Source organism: Pseudopodoces humilis, chromosome 3 (genome assembly GCF_049639895.1).
Source record: "Pseudopodoces humilis isolate 2021_Gansu_Grassland_sample_001 chromosome 3, ASM4963989v1, whole genome shotgun sequence".
Lineage (NCBI taxonomy): Eukaryota > Metazoa > Chordata > Aves > Passeriformes > Paridae > Pseudopodoces > Pseudopodoces humilis.
The window spans coordinates 36,654,947-36,672,102 of NC_142202.1; the positions used below are offsets into that span (position 1 = coordinate 36,654,947).

Sequence of the window (17,156 nt, forward strand, 5' to 3'; positions counted from 1 at the left end):
AAGTTGCATTAGCAAACACAGACTGGATCTGTAACTCAGCTTTTAGATACAGGTATAGGTATTTATACCTGTATATTATATACAGGTATTACTGTAGAGAAAGCACTAAATGACAAATTGTATGAATATGAGTACAGGTAGTTTGTATTATGAAAGATCACGTAAAAGATTAAGGATGTTCATTGTCTCTTTGTGCTCTGCCCTGTGAAGTCTAGTAAATTCTGTTTTAAGTTCCAAAGGCATTAATTAAATTAACATCTATATTATTGGTAGCTAATGGTTTTATGGTACTTCTGAGAAAACTGTCATATTAGAAATTAAGTATTTTGTCTGAACTCAAGTGATTTTGCATCCCTTCCAAGATGCCATCTGACTTTTAATTTCAAGTCATATTGAATTTTCAAAGTGTGTCATATTCTGTCAGATAATATGCACAAACAGTTTAGCACTGTTTATACCTGTCCAAGCTTGACTGCATCTCATTTTGTGGCCCTGTGAGTCAATATTAGTGTGGGGTGGGTTTTTTTCATTTTTAATTTCAGCTGAAAAAAGCACTTTAAAAACGGGCTAAGAGCAGACTCACTAGTAAAGATTTCAGAAGGAATAAAAGAACAGTGAAAATAAATGATAAAAGAAAATGTAAACTTCCAAAATTCTGTAGTCAGGACATGCAATTGGAACAAATCAGTAGCACAATGTCACTGCTTCTGGGATCTCCATCCCTTGATGTTTGAACTCCTGTGTTGTGCCAGATTCACGAAGCACCCACAATCTGCCGAAGGCTGCAGATCAGAAATGGTGCTTAAAATTTCCCCAGGCTGTCTCTGACCGAATAGATTTCTCTAACTGTGTGTAGAGGGGAAAAAAAAAAAAAGGAGAAAGATAAAATAATTATATCATCCTTATTTACCAAACTTTTCTGTCATGCTCAGTGTGAGATTTTGGGGCTGAAAGTCAAAGAAGTTTCTGTACTTGTACCACAAACATGTTCCTATTTTTGTGTAAGATGTTCCCTATTTCAGTGAAAAGATTGTTTTGAGGCCCAGTGAATACCTTGGTTTAAGCCTTTTAAGTACATTTTTGTTTATATACATATCTGAATTATCCCATTATGTTTTGATGATATAATGATGTACAGATGTACTCCAGAGCAACTTTTGTTTTCTCAGTTTGTTTTTGTCTCTAAATGTAGGCTTTGTGTTTGTGTCAAATGAAGTGTGTCCCTTCACTCTCCCTTTACATAAGGAAGGGAAAACATATGTTTGGGTGTCCCCCCTTCCCCATATTTCTGTGTAGTGGTACCTCACACAGCCTCAATACTAAATAGATGAAGATTATGATTGCTCATAAGTTAGCTGCGCTTTTTTGGTTTCTGTTGATGTCTTAAGGTCTTTAAGAACAATCTATTTTTATTATTCTGTAGTGTTTTGTTTTCTCTGGTATGACTTAGTTAAACACAGGTGAATGCCTCCACCCAGGCATGTCTTGACATCAAATGTGAAAAAATATTTATTTGAATTTTTGGAAAAAATGAAGCAACAGAATATGAAACTGGGGAAAATGGTCATTAAAATTCACAACCAATTTGTCAGCAGGTGGGCTTATAAAATGCAGTGACAGAATGTGAGATGCTGTTCTAATTTGAGTTTCACGAAAAAGTCATTTACTTTCAGTGGAGTCAGGAGTCAGAATAGGCAGTCAGGTCAGAGCAGAAACCCCACATCTACAGGAGGATTTGATCCTTCTAGCACAATATCAGGTGTGTGGCACAGATATGGATCTATATGCAGGATATGCGTCTATATGTGTGTGTGCATAATTTCCATTTATCAGCCACAAAAGGACCTTTTCTTGGAGAGAGATACCATCATAGTATACAAAATTATGAAAAGCAGTCTATACTGATTTTATATGATATGATGAGCTCCCTATATTTTGTCTCTTCCCTGAAAGAGGAAAATCTGTATGTATCTTTTAAAGGTATTTATTTATAAAGTACTTACAAGTATTTCCTTTTGTTATGCAGCAACTTTTCATAGATGTAACAAGTAATGAGGTTCACAGTGAAATAGCTGATGAGGTGACAGCTATGGACAACATGATTGCTGAACTTCAGGAGCTGAGCAACCAGCTGAGAGACCAGTGCTGACATACGGACCAAATTTCAGGATGGGTTGACGATAATGACATGTTTCTTTTGCCCTGCTTTTGCTGATGAAATGGTAACAATTCTCAGGCAACAACACTCTCAATAAACATTTTTCTGTACAGTGCTGTTCTTGTCAGCTTTTTTTCAAAGTTACGGCTGCCTTTTAATATTCTTTCCTGGTCCCACTGTCTTAAAAAGTTGCATGTTTTGGTTCTTCAGCCCCAGATTTACTGAAAGAGAGCTGCTGATGTTTGTAAGATGGTTATGGAGGATTAGTTCTACCTGCTTTATCCACCTTGGTGCTGGGAAGCTGGAGGATGCCCTGCCCAGATGGGGAGCCGGGGTGTCTTAGTTTAGGGCAGTCACCCCAGGACACGGGGAGATGCTGGTCTGGGGAAGAAGCAAGCAGTGGAGTTGGGAGCTGAGCCCAGCCTATTTCCCATTTTAATTCAGTGCTTATAAGGTGGGAGTGGGGTCCTAAGAACAAGAATTTAGTATTTTTTGTTCTTCAGGTAATACAGTTTAAGTAGAAGGCTGTTTGTTGCATTAGGATTTGCAAACAGTTATTACTTAAAGCAGTATTGGCTTATTCAATATCCTTAACTTGTGTCCCATGGGCAATTGATTGGTACTTCATTTGGGCCTTTTATAGGCAGGGGGATTTCCTCCACTGAGGCAGCAATAAAACTGCAGTCTAATCTAAAATACTCACATCTGACTAGACCCAAGTGTCTTATTTTCATCTAGACTATTTTGCATGGTTTCAATTTTCAGCATCTTTGGTACTGCTCTTCTTAAAATAAGATTTTTTCAGAGTTTTCCAGAAACCTGTGTGAAATAATTCCCTCACATATATAGTTTTGGCTTGCTCCTCCCTATGAGAATGGTGTGGTTATCTATATTTTGGCTTTGTACAGTCCGTGGTATGATCTGCTGCTGAATGTAAGAATTTTCTCCCTGAAGAGAAGGCCAGAAGGTACAAGTAAACCAAATAATGATTTGGATTTGAAGCAGCAGTACATGCATGTTATTTTGTTGCATGAAGGAGTGAACCACCTTGACACATTTGTAAGGCTGCACATCTTTGTAAGGCTTCTTAGAATGGAGAATAAACTGTTTGGTGACAGTATTTAAACATGAGGTTCCCACAGAAATTGCCGTCTTAGTGATAAGTTTACCTGCTAGTGAAGGACAGCAGGGTCCAAAATTTGTTGAAATTGCCTAGAAATAGAGGAGACATTAAAGTTTTTGCAGGGGGAGTTTGCTTTAGCTGCTCCCATTTTGCTGATACATATGAGGAAAAAAAAAAGAAGGGCTGAGAGTTTTGTGATGGACTAGCACCACTACTATCTTTTTGATATCTCATTATGTTTTGATGTAACCTTATTCACTAAGGAAAATAAATTATCTTTAAAACTATTCTTTTGTTCCCAGCACTAAGTTTTTTGGGAAGAAAAGGTTTAGGTGTGGAATTAGTTCAGTGGCAGAAAAATCTTCAATTTTTGTAACAATCTTATGGCAAATTTTAAACCAGAATTATATCCCATTATTAGCTTGAAAACATGAGATTTGAATTCCATTGTCTTGATTTAAAAGGCAGTAATTCTATTGGGTCTACCTGAGACACTTTTATAGCTGCAGTTTGGCAGTGCAGGACATGAAGGCATGTTCATTTTTGTGTAATGGTTTCTGCTTAGCATTTAAAAAAGATAGATGGGAAGTTAACACTTCATGTTGAATATTAAAAGTCTGTGCAAAGGTCCTCAAGTCCTTTTCCCTTTGATTTTGTTCTTTTGAAAATTCTTTTGTTTCTTTGCCTAAAGTGGTCAAGTGAAAAAGTCATTCTGCTCTTTCAGTGTCTCTTCCTGACAGTGCTTCACATGTTTTCTCAGCACAGATTTTTTTCCCCATTTGTGCCTCCCTGTCTTTGTAGATGCATGGAATGTAAACTGCTTTGCCTTTCACCTAATACAGGGAAAGCCTAGTGACAACAGACAGGGTGTTCCTGTAGAGTGGGATGACCTGTGTTAGGACAGCACATCAGTTTTCCTGTCACAATTAATGTAATAGAGGGGAGATGTCTGCAGAGATTTATAGATACACACCTTAAATACGTACAGACAATGGTGTGAAAGATGGCAAGGCAGGAGCTGACACATCATTTAGGAGTCTGGCTTTTCAGAGCAGATCATGATGCCAGAAGACCTCAGCCACTTTATCCATGAGACTGAACATCTGATGTAAATCTCTCTACCAGATATGTATCTGCTACCTCTTCCTGTGTATTGGTGGTGTTCTAATCTTCCCCAGGTACAAGGTGAGCCCATACTGTTTCTCTGGAGGTCATCACAGGCCTTTTAAAACTTTCCAGCCACAAAAACTGAGTCAGTTTTGTGTGGTACTGATTTTCTGTGTTCATGCCAGCAGCATTTGGTTCAGAATAGCTTTTGGAGACTATTGTCCTGAAGACAACATTTCTATAAAAGTTCTGGCTGTCAAAAAATAATCTGGCTAGTATTGAAAGAGGAAGAATTATTTCCTAAACAGACTTCAGACTTTTCAGCTCTCCATCTTGGAGTGTCTGTCTTCTTACTTGGATCACTCTAATGACAACTGCAGAATCCTTGAGAGTATATCAAAACTGGACAGTTCTCTCCTGATACAGTTGTCACATCTGCAAATACCTCTCTAACCCCTCTGTTATTTTCAAAGCTCTATGTGCAGCACATGCTACCGATTATTAATTAGTGTAGCATGGACTCAATTAAGAAATATGTTGCAGGAATGGCTTACAGTTCACAGTAAAACTTCAGGTACTTTCCACTCTCTTTTGTCTTTGTGACTTTAGAAGTATTGGGGTTTCCCCCTTTTGATGTCTGTCTGCTATTAATGTGATATGACATAGAGGTAAAACAGATGAGTCTGGATTTTTCAACTTCTACCAACCCAGGCAGGGAAAGCAACTGTCTCAGAGTTTTGAAGATGAGTATAAAGCCAGGAAGTATGATGGATGAAAAATAATTAATTTCTGTGGTCTGAATGACCTAATATGGTTCGTCACATGATGTATTTTCAGCCCCTGGTGGTTAGCACCCAGGGAAGATGATCTGATTCACCCAAAGGGCTGTGTCGGGCTGGGTGTGGTACCAAAAGTTTTTTTGGGGGTTGAGACATTACTCATGAGCTGAAGTGAATGTTCTTAGGGCTGGTGGGGCTGCACTGACTCAGGCAGGTCATCTCAAGTACAGGCCAGTAAATGTTGTGTTCCATGTCACATTGTCCTCGGTGTTCCTTCCACCACGCTGACCGGTGCACTCAGAAAGGCAGGCAGCTCTCATCCCATCATTCATGCAGAGCTCTGTGCTAAAACTGTGGAAAGAAATAAAGCTTTGAATAATTTTTCCGTTCTAAAAATGGTTTTATATCAAATACAGAGGACACGTTTACAAGATCAGCTTTTGGATGTGTACATGCATTGGTCAAAACTATGCCTCTTCAAAATGAATTAGACAGAAAAAAACCCAGGTATTAATTTTACTGTGCTTTAGAGAAGCTGTAAAGTCTCTTTGAAATTATTTTGATTTAGCTCTTCTGTTCAGTATTTCTGTCTCAATATCGGTGACTGACAGTACAGATGGACATAATGTATTTCAGGAGATAAAAGGAAGCTAAACAAACTCATTCTATTTCTAGAGGAATACAAATTAAAATAATATACAAGTACCTAATTTTTTCTTCATCTGCATTCATGCTGAGCTCCATACCACAAGTGCATACAAAATAGGGAAAAGGTAACAGCTGATAGGGTACAACTTGGGTTCTCTGAACTTAAAAATAAACTGGAATTTGATAGAAAATACCTTACTGTAAAGATGAAAACATTGCCATAGACTGTATGGAGCTGTTTACAGTGTGATTACACAAACTAAGTGCTTTGTGTTTCAAAAATTATTTCAAAAAAATATTCTTATTTTTTGTTTATGTTGTATCTATATACATGTATAAATATGCACATACACAGATACATAGAATCTTGTGTCTGTCACAGAAACAGTTATTCTGTAAGTGTAAGAGGTACATTTACAGAACGGTACATCTCATGAAAGCTCTGTGCATTAGAGAGACTGGAGGTCAGACCAGATGTAGGAAATCATTCATTTTACATTTTCATTTTCATTTTACATGATGTGTTTCAGGCATATTGCTTGCAAATAAGGTGAATTTCATAAGTTACTGGCAATAAAATGTTTACATTTATACAAAACCCAACGTAATACTGCAGTAGGGCAAGTTTTTGCAGCACTTAAAAATAGATAGGTTTTAATCAACCAGTAGCTTATTCAGGCATGTGCTCAAATATAGTAGCTGCATTCATTAAACATTTATACTAATCCTTCAGCTACACTAATAAAAGAGTTATCCTTTATAGGCTGAACGTAGTAGCACAAGGTTTTCTTTTTAACTACTGATATCCTTCAAAGACCAAGGTCTAATCATTATTAGTGACAGTATTTGGTTTTCAGCAAATGAGTTGAAAATTGGTAACTTAATGGCATGTTGTTAGAATTCCTTACTGAAAATTGAGACAACTTTGCTTTTGGGAGCAGCTTATATGCTGTAGCTAAAGTGAATTTGTTTCTGCTCTTTAAACAAAGAAAGCCATCAGACAACAGCAGCTATCTTGTTGGACATTTTGGTTTGGTTTGTTTTACTATTTTTATAGTGTTTGTCCTTTCACACTTTGGACTTTCCTTTGCACTTTTGATTCCCTCATTAAGGCAAGAAATTTAAGTTTGTGCATTCAGGCTCTCTTCACTGAGCAAGACAAGGATGCCAAATCAAGTAATTGCTGCTCTTCTCTGCTGAGTTAGATGAAAGACCTATTACAAATTTAATCCACTAATACTGATATAAACTTTAAATGAGCCTCTGCAACAACAGAGTGGTTTAGGATTAAAAATCTATGTTAAATAACTCTGCTTTATTTATAGAACTGTTTTCCAAGTTAACCTAAGTATGAATGTCCATTTTTCTGTTTCCAGTTTTCTCTGACCTGAATGTTTTCTCAGAACACACAAAGAACCTTCTCATCACCAGTGATGTCATATGTCCCTTCTAAATTTTTTTTCTTATTTATTTTAAACCTCAGTGACCTGTGAGTCAACTACAAGCGTTCTTGGCCAAACATCAGTGTAACAAACCAGGCAAAGAAGTACCAGCCAAGAACCATGCAATGGAAAACAGGGATTAACAGCATGAAGATCTTCAAAACTTCAAGTTAGCCTATTAATGACATCATTGCTGAAGTGAAGCAGCTACATTTTTTAAGTTGCTTTTAGAAGTTAACCTCTACAATTCAGCTCTTTTCCACTGTCATCTCTAAAAGAGCATCATGTTCTTTCTGTCTTAGGTGCAGTCATTACATCCACTTCCAAGGATTTTTCCTGCTTAGGAGCTGCTTTTCAGTTTCTGCTCACTGGAATGGTCATCCTGTAAGCACAGAAACTACCTTTGTGATTCTTTCTCCACCCTCTCAGACTTGACTTGCCCATCTTTGTGATCTCTCAGCCCTCTGCCAGTTTTATGACCTTTGGTCCCTGGAAAACCACTCCTAATTTTTATAGTTCTTTGTGTGCTTCTGCCTCACAGCAATTTCATTTTGTCCCTCTCCAGCAGTACTATCCCACCATTCCCTCCCTATACTCTCTCTTCTCTTCTTCTTTAAGGTTTGTCTATGAGGTCTTGATAGGAGAGATGCTAGCAAGGACCCTAAGATTGCAGTTATTGTAGAGAGTAGCTGGCAGCAGCATGAAAAATTTAATTTGTAGTGAGATGAGTGTTACTTGGAGGACTGGGAAAAGGGCATTTTCCCCCTCTGTCTTGGGTGAGCCCCTTAGGAATGAGACAGAGAGCAAGTACCTTTATGTTTAAGGGGAGTTAAGAGCACCATGAGTGTTTGCCAGAACACTCAGACTGTGGAGGAAGAGCAGCCCAGAGATGGTGATGATGGTCCCTGTGGAACTGCTGAAACAAGGAAAAAAAGATTAGCACTCTTCATCAGACAGGAAAGCTCAAGTCTTTCCTTAGTAAAAGTTGGAGCAGTACATAAGCAGACCATACATTACCAGAGGGAGATGGCAGACCAGCCAGAAGCTGCAGCACACCAACCAACACATGCAGTTGGAGAGAAAGGTAAGTCTGGTAATAGCCCAAAGTTGAAAGAATCAACTTTCAGGCACAAACACCAGTGTACTGCAGGACTTGTAACAGCCCATGTGGTCTGAGGGATTGTCAGGGAATGCTCCAGAGGTACCTGCAATTTTTTTACTTGTTTTATTTGTAGCAGTCCATCTTCCATGGTTCAGGTTTTGCTATTGTCAGTGCTATCACCTCCTGTTAGAGAGATTTTAATTTGACTGTAAATGCTATGCAGTCCTAAAGCCAAGCACGGTGAACACAGCATCAGTTGTTCTGCATTTTCTGTTTGCAAGTGAAAAACAGGCAAGTAATTCATAATCCTGGTAAGCTACTGAAATCAGATAATTTTTGTAATCTTAACTTACTGTCATGCTAAGCAGAGGAGGGTTTTTTGTAGCTGAACTATGTCATGCATTTGGTCTTGTTATAAATGCAAAGGCAGATTTGGGTTAAATAAAAACAATTTATTATAAAACAATTTTTATAAAAAAATAAACAATGAGGGAAAACCACAATAAAACAAACAGCGCAGCGCTGGGTGGACAGGGGTCTATACCCAAAGGTATAGGTGTTCCCAAATCCACGAAGGAGGGTAAACTGTCCGGGGTTTTTATAGGGATTTTTAGCCTTGAGGCCAAATTCCAGGCAGGCACCATTCATCAACAGTCCTTGATTGTCGTATGAATTGATTTCCTGGCATTGGAGAATAGAGTCGAATGGACGTCCGGACCGAGTCTCCTCATATGTAAAGAAATTCTGAGTGGCTCTTGTGGTTCAGGCCATCCGGATGGGATGGCTGGATCCGGGTTGGAGCCGATGAATATTTCGGTTGGATTTTTCCTTTTGTTTACTTGATGGCTTTCCCCAACGGTAGCCCGCAAGGCGAGGTGTTCGGGTCCGGTGATGAATATCTCGTCGGTGCTTCTCCGTTTTGGCTTGATGTTTCGTGTCCTGCCTATTCTTCCCCGTTGATGGTCACCGAGCCTGTCCTTGTCAGTTTGAGGAGTTTTTTTTCCTGTCAGCTTGATGGGCCGCGTCCTGTCTATTCTTTTGTTGATGGGCGCCGGCTAGGATCGTTATCCTTTGAGTGGGAATTCGTGGCTAGATCTGGGAAGGGCTTGTGTGTCATACTGTACTTTATATTTTATAGTATTGTTATATACATTTATTTAGATTTTTACGAATTTTTACAAGTTCATTTCTCACAGGTCTGTACTTCACAAAGGCTTTTACTGCCCTTTTTTATCTCTCAGAAAGCTGATAGGTGGACAAAGCCAATTGTAAAGAATCGATGTAGAAGAACTTAACATAGTTTCAAACAGAACTTTAAACTGATTCCTGTGTAATTTATAAATTAATGGAGGAAGGAAGAAAAAATAACTAGCCTATGGAAATAATGAGAGAAGTGAAGTCCATAGAATGAAATGAAGCAGTGATAGTACCAAGGACGCAGTGTTGTGATGCCATTCACAGGTGGCACAGGCAGTGAGATACTCGCTGCTGCCTGCACGTGCTGTTTCACTGCAGGAGTTGTGAAATACAGATTCTGATACGTTCCTAACCAGAACTGTAGCAAACTTCTGGCAAGCTATTAATCAGGAGGATTGGCACTGAGGTAAGCAGGATTTTTCCAAGTCTCCTGAACATCTTGGACAAAGATTCAATCTCCTGAGGTTAAACCTTTGCTTATCCTGTTTCCTCAGTATCTTGTGTCAATTATACTCTAGAGTACCTCACTCTCTGGGATAAAACCAACAGTTTTCTGCTTTGATTGGGTTACACCAACTACCTAACTTACTGCAGGTATTGCAGACCACTTGAGACATGTGCTTTTGTGTTCTATTTGTTTGTAGTGATCCTCCCTCCACCTCAAGGCTAGGCAAAGCAATCTGGAATGTTCTGCTTCTCAAGGTGACATGTCTGGAATTATGGGGGTTTTTTTCCTAGTTTATCATTCCTGCACATGAATGCTCCCACCTGCTACTGCAGTGTTTGAGTGCCTGCTGCATAATATCACTGGCTATAACCAGGTCTCCTGTGGATATCATGGGAGCTTTTGGTTTATGCTCTTTCAAGCATTCTGCCTGAAGCTAAATTTTAGAGTTACTGGTTAAGGTTTTATTATTTCCATGAGGCTTATCTGAGTGAAAAAGATACCAGTCTTGTGAACACTGTGGTAGGTTGATTTGTTTGTTGGATTGGTCTCTGAAAGGAAAGTTTTGCATTTTTTTTTTTTTTCCTTTCTAAAAGCAGTTAAATCCTGTGCTATTTTGCAAGCAATGCCTTTAGCTGAGTGATCAGTTTGATGCTACATGGGGAAGCTTGGGGAGCTGTGCCAAGGAATTTTGGAAGGTATTTAGATATTTTCTGGACATTTTCTCATAGAAAATGATAAAGTTATTACTTTCTATTATTACTAGAAATTACTAGAAGTTATTTTGCACATTGCAAATTATTTTTATTTTTCATACAAGTCTACTTTTTGTGAAAGTATTGGGAAATCAGAGAAGGTACCTTACTGTGACAACAGTGAACACAACTGGGATATGTTGTCACATCCTGCTTGCATGTGTTTCGGATATAGTGCAGATATGCTTACCTTACGAGGCATAAATCCAAAGGAAAACCTGATATCCTCCCTTATGCTGCTTCTTGCTGTAATGGCATTTCTACAACAAGGTTCTGCATCAGTGAAAACAAATGGGATTTGTATTATGGGATGGTAAGGTAGTATCTACATGCAGACAAGCAATTGCATTTGGGTTGTTAAAAGCATTCGTGCCTTGATTTATTGTCACTGAAATTTAATCTAGGGTGTTTTGGTTTTTTTCTTTGGACTTTCTAAGAGTTCTAGTGAAAATATTGCATCACCACTTCAGGAATGGAGCAGCAGTGTTATTTTGATCTGTCAAATGCAGAGGCCATGAACTTCCCCTGAGAAACTCAGTGAAATAGCCTTTCTACTCTCTTGAGGATTTGTAGTGTAAAGAATGCTTCCTAAAACTGAGGCCTCACAGTTTAAAACAGTAGCTCTCATAACTTGTTCTGCATGTGAGCCTGATTCATTTGCATATTCTTGCTGGATGTGGTGGAGAAAAGTTACCTCTGTGTGTGTGTATATTTATCAGGCCAAAACCCAACACTATAGTAAGAACAGTATCCTTGAAAAATCAGTGATTCTTCAAACTTACTTAAACATTGTCAGACCTGAAATGTGCCTTTCTGTGAGCTTAAATGTGCTTAGGCTTTGTGAGTATTTCAAAACCTATTTGGGAAAAATAATTAAAAATAAAAAGTAGAAATTTAAGAGGAAAATATCTGAAATAATACTAGACATTTTAAACATATAAAATCCCCACAGCAATCATGCATCTATTTGACAGAAGCTTAAAAATAATGTTGGCTGTAATGAGCGAGGGCACGTATGTGTGCGGGTTTGTGCCTTTTAAAGGCAAACAATGCTAACATGTCTTTGCAAATGACTGTCCCGTTTGCTCTTGATACCATCAGTGATCTCAGAACTGCTCTGGAGATGGTGTTTAATTGTGACAGAATGAGGGCATGGATTTTTTAATTTTTTTTTTATTTTTATAAGTCTCACTCATAAATATTGACTGTAGTGCAGCCATGGGGTGGGAGGGTTGGAAGATCTCAGGGCTCAGCTCTGTGCCTGTGGTTAGAAAGGATGATGTAGCAGTGCTCTCATTAAGAATCCCAGTTAAGACAGATTTGAATTATTTTTCATTCTTTCTTGTTTACGAATAAGATCTAGATAAGAATATGCACACATTCTCCTTGTCCCTATTTGCTTTATTTGCCTCTAAGCCACAGCAGCAGGAAAACTTCCATGAGCTATTGTCAGAACCGTGCAAGGAACAAGATGCCCACTTATCCAGTCTTTACCTTCCAGCACTTTGATGCCCGAGAAAGGCATCAAGCTCTAAGTGTGTTGTTGACAGCAGGGGACATGCACAGCCATTCCTGCTTTTCTTTGCTCCTTTCTTATTCTAATTCTAAATTCTAAATTCTTCTTTCTAAGGACCCATAAGAGACAGATAATGGCCTCACAGTTTCCTATTTATCTTTCCTTCTCTTCCCTGGACTCTGAGAGGGGCCTTATAGGAAGGAATAACAGCTTTACCTGTAGTCACGTGAAAGGGATCTTTGACACCCTGCTCCCTGCATCATGGGAACACCCTCTCAATAGTGCAAGTTTTGCAGCTGCTGGTTCTGTTGCATCTTCCTTGCCTTCAATCACAACCTCACACATTAGCCTTCGGTGCTGCAACTCATTAAGAGCTGTCTTGTTTTCAGGATGCTCTTTGAGAGGCTGTGTACCTTCCCAGAACCCTCCTTTCCTCTGCAGCATGGCTTTTCTGGAATCAGGGAAATTGGAAAATCTCTCCAGGTCCCAGTGCTCCAGCACAGTCCTTTAAGAGGAACTTACAGGTTTCACAAGCAGAGTTTGGACAGAAAGTTCCTGGCAGACTTGGTTACTCCCTGTTTACCCTTGAGTCAGGAAAGGCTCAAGAAGGAGGATGGGTATGCAGAGACTTCTGATGCTTTCCCTTGGTTTCTCTCAAATGAAAGGGAGATTGGAATTGGGTTTTCTCATTGAAGTGTTAAGTGAAGGGCCTCTGTTCCTTAAGAAAGGAATACTCAAGTAATGGGGGTGGGGGGCAGGGGAAGGCAAATATTTTCTTATGCACTCATAAAATCTTAGGAATGGAAAAATAAAGCTGTTTAGTCACTGAGGTTCACTAGGCAGCAAGCTGAGATCTCAGTCATGGCTGAGATCCGCCAGGGATGGGAACACATCCCAAGCAGTGCCTATTGCAAGACCTGGGAATTACAGTAACACCTGGTAGGATGTCAGCCTGCTCCATGATGGCATGGCAGAGCTCACATCCCAGATTCACAGAGAATGTGAATTCAGATTCACAGAGAATCCATGTCGCTGTTGGACATGAAATAAGTCACACAGATGCAGCTCAAGGTGTGGTGAAGGAAAGAGAAACTTTATTTCTTCTCTCAGAATTTATAGGTTTCTGACCACGGCCAGGGATTGGATGGTCAGGATAACACCTTCCCAACCACACTGGCCGTGTGAGATGTCCATCACAAGACGTGTATCAGAAAGAATGTACACATATCTATGTTTACAGTTACTGTCCTGGGAAAGTCTTTAGAAAACTATGTCAGCAAGCTCAAAAAGCTGAGTTTTCAGGGTGACAAATCCACACGCTTCTGTCTCCCAAACATGGGACTTGACTGCCTATTGGGAATGGTCTGTGGCCCATCTTAATGTCTGAACTTGAACTGTGCCCACATAATGCTTGGAAGAGAGTTAGCTGGCCTCAGCCAAAACCATGCCAGAGGCCATTCTACTAGTTCAGCTGGGTGGGAGACTGGGGTGGGTCTGTGCTCAGACACTGTTAGTTTGACCAGTCTAGACATAGCTGAAGAGTACAGTTCCTACTCCAGGAAAACCACAGCCCAAGGATTGCAAAATAGGCAGAGGAATAAGGATGTCAGTTTCTAGTACATTCATTTTATATTCAAATTACTGTGAACTCCTGTGAGCAGCTGGAGGAGATATGAGGTAAGGCCTTGTAAAAAGCAAAGGGCTTTGCAGGTGACCTTAGAGCCACTGGTTTTAGATGTAGTTCTACATATGGAAGATGTCCCAGAAGTGACCTTGGAGAGCTGACAAAGAGAAGCTTGTTGCTCTGACAGAAAAATAAGCCACAGATGGAAGAAGCAGTAGATAACAGCAGTCTTGACAAGAAAACATAAAAGAGGACAAGACTGAATTAAGCCAGGCTTGAAAGTTTTAGTCTTCAAATAACTGATAAAGGAGAATAATTAAGCAGGAAAGGGTAGGGAGATGGGAACCATAAAATAATCAAGCTTGCTAGTGAGCAGTAACCTCTAAAATTAACTACTTTCTTCTGCCCCTGAAGAAGGATTGTAATCTTCTGCATTCATTTAGTCAGCCCCTATCTCCACCTTAATGTTATTTTTATTTACTACACTTTTCTGAGAATATAGCAGATGGTGAATATAGCAGATGTAACTTCTATATACAGGCAAAGAACATGCATATATCTGCAGCTGCACAGAACATATATTAATGGCTCAAATACCTTTAGAGAAATATAACCGTAAAAGGGTTTAATTTATAGGAAGAAATAGAAATCCAAGATTCATGCATGCCTGCAGTCCCACATGTGCTATATTCTAGCTACAGCTGACAGCACTGGTGGGACAGCCAGGCTATAGCTGTCTGCTTTGTAAAGAACCTGTAAATTTAACAGCAGATGGACTTATCCTGTGGCTGACTGGCAAGGGACTATGTAGCTGTTGTCTTCTGTAACCTCATTTTATGTGTCCTTGGTCATGGAGCACAACCTTAGGATGGGCACACTGCCACCATTTCTGTCAGTCTGTGCACATCTCTACACAGAAAGGAAGAAATATGCAAAATCTGACCCTCTGGAATATTTCCCTGTCTCCCCCCTGATACTGGCATAGGACTGAGCTATATGAAAAGTGTTGGGAAGGAAATCCCAGTCCTTACTGTTAGCTGCATCTAGTGGGGCACTTTTAACACCATTGGGAAGATTTCATTTTAACTGACCTTCAGGCATGACTTATTTTTGTGCTCTGAGTATTTTTAAGATGAACCCAGAGGAACTAACTCCTAAATAACTCACTGATGAGAGTGGAGGAGGACACATGGTGTTGCCGTTTCTAATAGCTTTGAAGAGTTTGGAAAGTCCCTGAGTCGTGTTTTCAGCTTGGGAGAGAATTTTCTAAATGCAGAAAGCCTGAGCCAATCTTTGTTGCCAAAAGACTGAATTAGAGAAAGAGATGGGTGTTGGGCATGTCAAACCTTCCCTGTCCAACCTTGTGCAGCTGATAGCACCCAGCAAGGGTCACTGTAACTCAGGCATTCAGTCTGGTTCACTCTGACTTCCAGGGCTGCGGAGAGTTTGTGTGTGTTGTTTGTGGCCATGCACTGGGGGTGAGCACCTGTGTGGGAAGATAAAAACAGTCAACTTCCCACTTTAAGTACGGTGATACTTGCAAATAAACTGAAGTGGAAAGAAACATGCTGTAGGCTGGGGAGATTACAGCAGGTTTCTTGGTGGCACCAAGAAACCCTCCATCTCAGCTGAGAAGTGTCAGCCCCAGCTGGAGTTGTGACCAAGCAGGTACTTCTCTGCTGTGACTGTGTGTGCCACAGGTCACCTGCCCTGCTTCTCTGCTCATCCAGAACACTTAGGCTGAGGAAGCTGCTCTTCCCCTCTTCCCAGATGGTCTGTCTGTGTGGTTGGCCATCCATGCCATACATAGAAAGGATGCAGAAGCTCACAAGTGCTGAATGTCTTCAGGCAGCCTGCTCCCAATGGGATTATGCTTGGAGCAATTGCATAAGGGAAGGCTAGAAGACTGGATAGTTTGGATGGTCTCCAAATCTCACTAGTCTCAAGCTAGTAAGCAAAATAAATATATTCCAGAAAGCGCCCTCTTGGCTTTTTTCTTTCTGGGGAGTAGGGAAAGGATCTGAATCAGGGCTCTGTGCTGTATGGGCAGGGTATTTAAATGATGTTTCTCCTCTCAGTAGGACTGCAGGGGGTTTGCTTTCTTAGAGAAAAAGTAGCAGAAGAATAAAGAAAGACACTGACTGCTGGGTAAATTGATAACTGGTAGTGGCTACAACCTAATTATTGTGTCTACATATCTGATTAGCTTTTTTCATCTTTTTTTTTCTGAGATTTTTTGGGCTAATCACTGCTATTACTTGTAAACAATGATTTTATAAGGTGTGAAATTCCTATACTGCTGTGTTTATGATGATTCCTGACCTTATTCCCCAGGGGAAGGGTGTAGTTCAGCTTGGCATAAGCAGTCCTGTGCCAGATGTGGAGTGGTTCATAATAAGAAATGTTATTTACAGAGATGGGAGGAGAGGGGGGAATCAGAGGATCAAGATCCCAGATAGGCTGGAATGTGCAGGATCAGATATCTGCACTGGAGCACTTACTGCCTTAATTTGTGTTTCACAGGATGCCAGACTCTTACGGATCATTTCTCTTTTCAGGGAGCATATGCCTACATATAGCTATTGCCATTCCAGTCGTGGCCCTTGTTTATGTCACTAACAGACCTCAGCACATTCGACTGTGTTATTTTTACACAACAACTAAATCAGTGGAGGACTATGGAATATGCAGTGTACACATTCTGAAATCAGCTTGAATGTTTACATCAATATGATTTAAAAAATAGTGAAGAGACTTAGAGTAGTGGTGAGTAGGTGCCACAGAGTTTAGGTGGTGAGGGTTTTGGTGCTAGTTAACCATTCACAAGCACAGAAGCATTTAGGCTGGAAAAGACTCTTATGATCATCAAATCCAACCATTAACCCAGCACTGCCAAGTCCACCACTAAATCACGGCCCTAATAAACGCCCTGTCTGCACATCTGTTAAATATCTCCAGGGCTGGTGACTCAACCACTGAGTTACAGACAAAGATTGATTAGGGAATATATCAATGAAATTCACCGAAGGTACTGAAAAAAGGAAACAATGTAAAATAATTGCATAATGGCTTGATGAATAATCTGTAAACACTGAAGAGAGGCACGTATATATCATCTAAGAATCTGTAATTGTCTGGGATTCAAGAGACCCATGGTAAAATCCCTTATCTAAACATCTCCATTCAATGGAAAATTGCATTTAATTGAAGCAATACCAGTCAGCCTTGCACAAGGCATGGAAACTTGCTCATGGGGTAGA

General features: G+C 39.9%; 1 protein-coding gene across 3 annotated transcripts in view; it reads left to right on the forward strand.

Annotated features, from left to right (window-relative positions):
* TTC27 (tetratricopeptide repeat domain 27) overlaps positions 1 to 2,270 on the forward strand; it is a 113,735-nt gene extending 111,465 nt beyond the window's left edge. For all 3 annotated transcript variants that reach the window (XM_005526905.2, XM_014255941.2, XM_088052982.1), the window contains one exon: positions 2,027 to 2,270. In XM_005526905.2, coding sequence (XP_005526962.1) covers positions 2,027 to 2,149 — 123 coding nt within the window. In that variant the 3' untranslated portion in view covers positions 2,150 to 2,270. The remainder of the gene's footprint in view (positions 1 to 2,026) is intronic.
* Positions 2,271 to 17,156: the final 14,886 nt, after the last annotated feature.